The following is a 4,412-nucleotide window of genomic DNA, read 5'->3' on the forward strand; positions in this document are numbered from 1 at the left end:
AACGTTGTTTGTGTTGTGCCTACTGTTAACCAGCTACCTGTGCAGGGAAAAACAATTAAGTCTGATCTTCTGCTAACAGGACCAAGAGTTTACTCTGATGCAGCTTTCAGGTGTAAAAAAATCCCTGGTTTAACTCAAGGAATGGTGGCTACTGGCATCGGAGTCTACCTTTGTTTGCCACAAGATCCGACAGAAATCAATGTTCAGGTTCAAGCGTCTTCTGCGGATACAGATTCTCCTTTGAAAGCGGAAGCTTTGGCTCTTCTCTTGGCGGCTCAAGTGGCTAATCGCCTTAACATTTCTCAACCTACTTTCCTCACCGACTGCCTCTCTTTGGCATCGTTTGCTGCTTCTTCTAAGGCTTCTGATGTTGCCATCCCCTGGGCTATCAGGAAAATACTAGCTGAATTTTTCTTCTTCTCCTCTGATCTTCATGCTCAGGTGTTTCACATTTCTAGGGAGATCAATGGGATCGCCCACAATATGGCTCAACAGGTTCTTAGGCCTTATCTAGGACCTGACATATGCTGTTTTGCCTCAGCTCATCGAAATGGATCTTGCCCTGTAGTTTCTCTTCTTTCCAATTTTCAGTTCCAGGGATTTGTAATCCATGCTATACACTGTTATTGAGCTGAATAGTAAAGTTTGGCGCTTTGTGCGCCTTCTGTTGTTCAAAAAAAAACCAATCTGACGAGAACCGGAGCACGGTGGTGTTGCCCGTCCAGCAGTTTCGGGCGACGGCTGGACACGTGGCTGGGCTCGCGGGAAAGATGGTGGTGCGGCGCGTCGGATCGTGGTCATAGGATGGCCTGTTAATTAGCACTAACTAACCTAGTTAGTTAACCCCTAGGTAAACACCAAGGAGGGCCCCACTGCTAATAACTCACATGAAGAAAATATTCATACTCATTGGATTATTTTTTGTTACGATCAGAAAATATAAGAAATGACTTATTTTTTGGATGAATCAGAAATGACTTATTTGTTTCAGAAAATAATCTAAAAATTGAAATATATAGAAATTAAACCATAATGCACATGAAGAAAAGTTATATCAGAAAAATCCAATGAATCTGTTTATGCCATGTTCATGCATGTTTGAACAAGTTAACCCTATTATTTAGGACAAAACAAGTAAATGACATTTTATCTTTTTTGTTTTGGAATGAGGTGCTTTCCAGATCTAAATCCGATGACACAACGACGTAGATGCAGCTGTTGGCACGCAAACAATATGAGCTTGGATGAACTGGAAAAGTTCACACAAAAAAATCTGAATTAGCAACAAACATTGAGTAATTACGTGTGCAAAATTTCGTGATTTGAATCACATTCGTGGAGGTTTTTTTTCCCCACACCTCAGATATCTGACATGTTTTTGCCCACACCTCTACTAATGTGATTCCATCCAGAAAATTTGACTCATGTGAACCTTTTATGTTTGTTACAAAAATATTTCATGAGTTTCTAGGAAAAATAATTATGTTTTTGGATTTTATTGTTCATACCGAGCTCATTTGAGCTCGAGCTTAGAAAGGCACTTCCCCAGCCATTGCTTTTTGTTCAACCACCCTGATATAATTACAGAAATAGGTAGCGTTGGACATTCAAGAAATGACCGTGTTCCATAATCACATCATATTGATCCCACACGGAAAATTTTCTTAGACGGGTGAGCCGAAAGCCACCAACACAATAACATCCTTCTTTTCTTTTCGGCGAAAACCAGGCATTGTCTCGGTGATGAGCATCCTACAAGTCCACGTGCACAACCTACATAACCAGAGCCAAAATGGATGCGACTGCAAGCAGCAGAACGGAGGGAGCACGGGCGCCCCTCCACGCCGAGCTGGGCACCACCACCGGCCTCTGCCCCTGCATGACCGGCGGCGCTTCCACCGCCGGCGACGTCGCCGTCTCATCCACCGATGACTCCGGCGGCAACGCTGCAGAAGAATTGCAAGACGTTTTTTCAGACCAACAAATTAATTTGCAACTTCGGTACGGTAGGAGCAGAACATCGTTGAAGATACTTACGCAGAGGGGGCAGTGCCGGAGCAAATGCAATTGGCCCTGCAAGTTCATGGTTCAGTGTCAGCTTCAGTAATGTACACTCTGAACTTTGATGGCAATGTCAAGGTGAAGCAAGGAGAATTAAGTTACCTGGAGCTGGGATTTGCGTCGCTGTATCTGCAGATCACAAAAAAAATTGGAACAGACAAGAACTTGCTTGGTTAATTAGAGGTCAAATTGTGCAGTGAAAAGAAATTGTTGTGTGTAGAGACGGACCTCTGCAGACGAGCGGGACGGAGAGCGACTTGCAGACCCTGGGGAGGGAGATGGCGAGGGTGCGGTTGATGGGGAGGCCGAAGGGCACGTTGCCGGTGAGGATGAGGCAGGCGCAGTCGGCGCCGGTGCGGACCACCCCGGCCACCGCCCTGCAGCACTGCAGCGTCGGCGAGCCCCCGCCGTTGGTGCTCCCCGTCACGAAGTTGAGGCACGGCGTGAACGTGCTGATCAGCGACGCCGTGCACGACGTCGCCACCCCCGCCTGCCCCGACACCGCCGCCGGCAGCACCGCCACGGCCACGGCCAGCACCAGCACCATCGCCGCCACCGCGCCCATCGCACCGTCACGTGTCATAGCGGCATATACGCCTTAAAAATGTACAGTTTTTGAAGGAGCAAATTAAACTGTGCCAGATCTCGCGCGCCTTCGCGTCTTATATATGCATGTGGGTCTCGTGTATACCTAGTGTGGTTAAGAATGTTTCAGGTGGTAGATGAGCGTTTGGCCATGGTGGTTGCGCGAACCGCTTGTGCTGATGCGTTTAGGTGATCAGGACGTCAGGTAGCTAGGACGATTGTGACCAGATGAATCCACAAAGTTTGCAGGTGCACTGCTCTCTCTGTCTCGGAGACTCTGACTGACTCGCCATGAAAGCGAAGTCCAAAGATTTGGCGAGAAGTTGACCGAACCATGGCGAATGCATATGGACAGCCTGGGCTCACCGGCGCGACCAACCTTAACTAACCGCTATTATGGACCATGGTCTGTCAGTGTCAAGAACGAGAATGGTTCTTGCTACAAAATCAGCGAACTGACCATTCCCAGTGCCACGCATAGTTCGCGCATCAAAGGGGAGCACGAATCACAACAAGTCCAATGGGAGCGGGTCATAACGGCGTGTCGGCGCTCGGCCTTGTCCTGGCCGTGGCGGCCGCGCTGCTGGTGTGCCAGTGCGCGGCGCAGGCGCAGGCGCCGGCGCAGGCTCCATCTGGTGGCAGCGGGGGCTCTGGTTGCATGCCGGAGCTCGTCAGCCTGTCGCCGTGCATGGGCTACATGTCGGGCAACGCGACGGCGCCCGGGGAGCCGTGCTGCGCGGCGGTGTCCGGCGTGCTGCGGTCCAGCCCGCGGTGCCTCTGCGCGGTGCTCGGCGGCACGGCGGCCACGCTCGGCGTCGCCCTGGACGGCGCCCGCGCGCTGCAGATGCCCGCGGCGTGCAGGGTCCAGGCGCCGCCCGCCAGCCAGTGCGACTGTAAGTTCACATTGCGCAAGTACGAACAACAGCACGAGTAGAAAATAACGTCGTGCCATTCGTGCAGCCATGGGTGTTCCGATGTCTTCTCCGGCGACGCCCTACGATCCCGACGTTACCCCTGCAGGTACGTGCAGCAGAACCTCCTGCAAATGTTTTGTAATAGGCCCGTGGAGCTGGTCGGAGCGCGTGACGGTGAGCTAATCGGAGCGCCATTTTCTGTCTCTGGATCTGACGCAGGGTCTGGATCCAAGGCCACTCCGACGCCTCAGTACTCCCACGGGAACGTCAACAGAGCAGGAGCAGGAAGGAGAAGTCTGGCCTTCGTCGTCGCCGTCGTAGCAATAGCTCTGATTCGTGGACCCTGACACCTGCTGAAATGGCCACGGGGCGTGTAAATGTACGATCGGACACAGCAGAGACCGAGACCCCGTTAAGCTTGAACGAATGTTTTTTTTAGCATGGCTTGAATGAATGATGGGGAACGGGGAGTCTCGTTGGTCATTGCACTCAGGGCACTAATGGCAACTCCAACGCGTTGACCCATTTCGTCTGCGTGCGTCCGTTTAAATCGGCGCGTTCGGTCGGCGTGGACAAAAAAATGGTCAAACGCGTCGACCTAAATGGACGTGCGTCCGCTTTTCATCCGCCTGCCGACTTCCAGGCTTATTTTTAAGCCGGATTTGCATCGCCGCAGACATGAGACAGACGCACGCTCGCCCGCCTACTCCTTCCACTGGCTCGCTCGTCGGTGGCACATTGGCCATCCTCTCCCATTCCAACAGCAAACCCCCGCCTGCCTTCTTCATCGTCGATGTCGCCGCCCATTTTTTCGGTGCCTCTGCCAGCTGCCGGTGCCGCAGCCCCCTCCTC

The 4,412-nt window shown here is 51.8% G+C and overlaps 2 protein-coding genes across 2 annotated transcripts; one reads left to right on the plus strand and one right to left on the minus strand.

Annotated features, from left to right (window-relative positions):
- Positions 1 to 1,599: 1,599 nt before the first annotated feature.
- Positions 1,600 to 2,675, minus strand: LOC119306403 (non-specific lipid-transfer protein-like protein At2g13820). The gene is made up of 4 exons (XM_037582629.1): positions 2,290 to 2,675; positions 2,164 to 2,190; positions 2,038 to 2,073; positions 1,600 to 1,949 (listed from the first exon to the last, which is right to left on the minus strand). Exons 1-4 carry the CDS (start codon positions 2,642 to 2,644, stop codon positions 1,774 to 1,776), a joined length of 594 nt encoding a protein of 197 aa, XP_037438526.1. The 5' UTR covers positions 2,645 to 2,675; the 3' UTR covers positions 1,600 to 1,773.
- Positions 2,676 to 3,154: 479 nt separating this feature from the next.
- On the plus strand, positions 3,155 to 4,043 carry LOC119306404 (non-specific lipid transfer protein GPI-anchored 2-like). The gene is made up of 3 exons (XM_037582631.1): positions 3,155 to 3,539; positions 3,607 to 3,666; positions 3,780 to 4,043. Exons 1-3 carry the CDS (start codon positions 3,167 to 3,169, stop codon positions 3,905 to 3,907), a joined length of 561 nt encoding a protein of 186 aa, XP_037438528.1. The 5' UTR covers positions 3,155 to 3,166; the 3' UTR covers positions 3,908 to 4,043.
- Positions 4,044 to 4,412: the final 369 nt, after the last annotated feature.

The sequence above is a fragment of the Triticum dicoccoides genome, chromosome 5B, assembly GCF_002162155.2.
Source record: "Triticum dicoccoides isolate Atlit2015 ecotype Zavitan chromosome 5B, WEW_v2.0, whole genome shotgun sequence".
In the NCBI taxonomy this organism is placed as follows: Eukaryota; Viridiplantae; Streptophyta; class Magnoliopsida; order Poales; family Poaceae; genus Triticum; species Triticum dicoccoides.

Coding starts and splice junctions, on each gene's coding strand:
- LOC119306403 (XM_037582629.1), bottom strand. CDS start 2,644: ATGACACGTGACGGTGCGATGGGCGCGGTGGCGGCGATGGTGCTGGTG. Junction 2,191..2,289: donor CGTCCCGCTCGTCTGCAGAG/GTCCGTCTCTAC, acceptor TGTGATCTGCAG/ATACAGCGACGCAAATCCCA. Junction 2,074..2,163: donor GACGCAAATCCCAGCTCCAG/GTAACTTAATTC, acceptor ATGAACTTGCAG/GGCCAATTGCATTTGCTCCG.
- LOC119306404 (XM_037582631.1), top strand. CDS start 3,167: ATGGGAGCGGGTCATAACGGCGTGTCGGCGCTCGGCCTTGTCCTGGCC. Junction 3,540..3,606: donor GCCCGCCAGCCAGTGCGACT/GTAAGTTCACAT, acceptor CCATTCGTGCAG/CCATGGGTGTTCCGATGTCT. Junction 3,667..3,779: donor TCCCGACGTTACCCCTGCAG/GTACGTGCAGCA, acceptor GATCTGACGCAG/GGTCTGGATCCAAGGCCACT.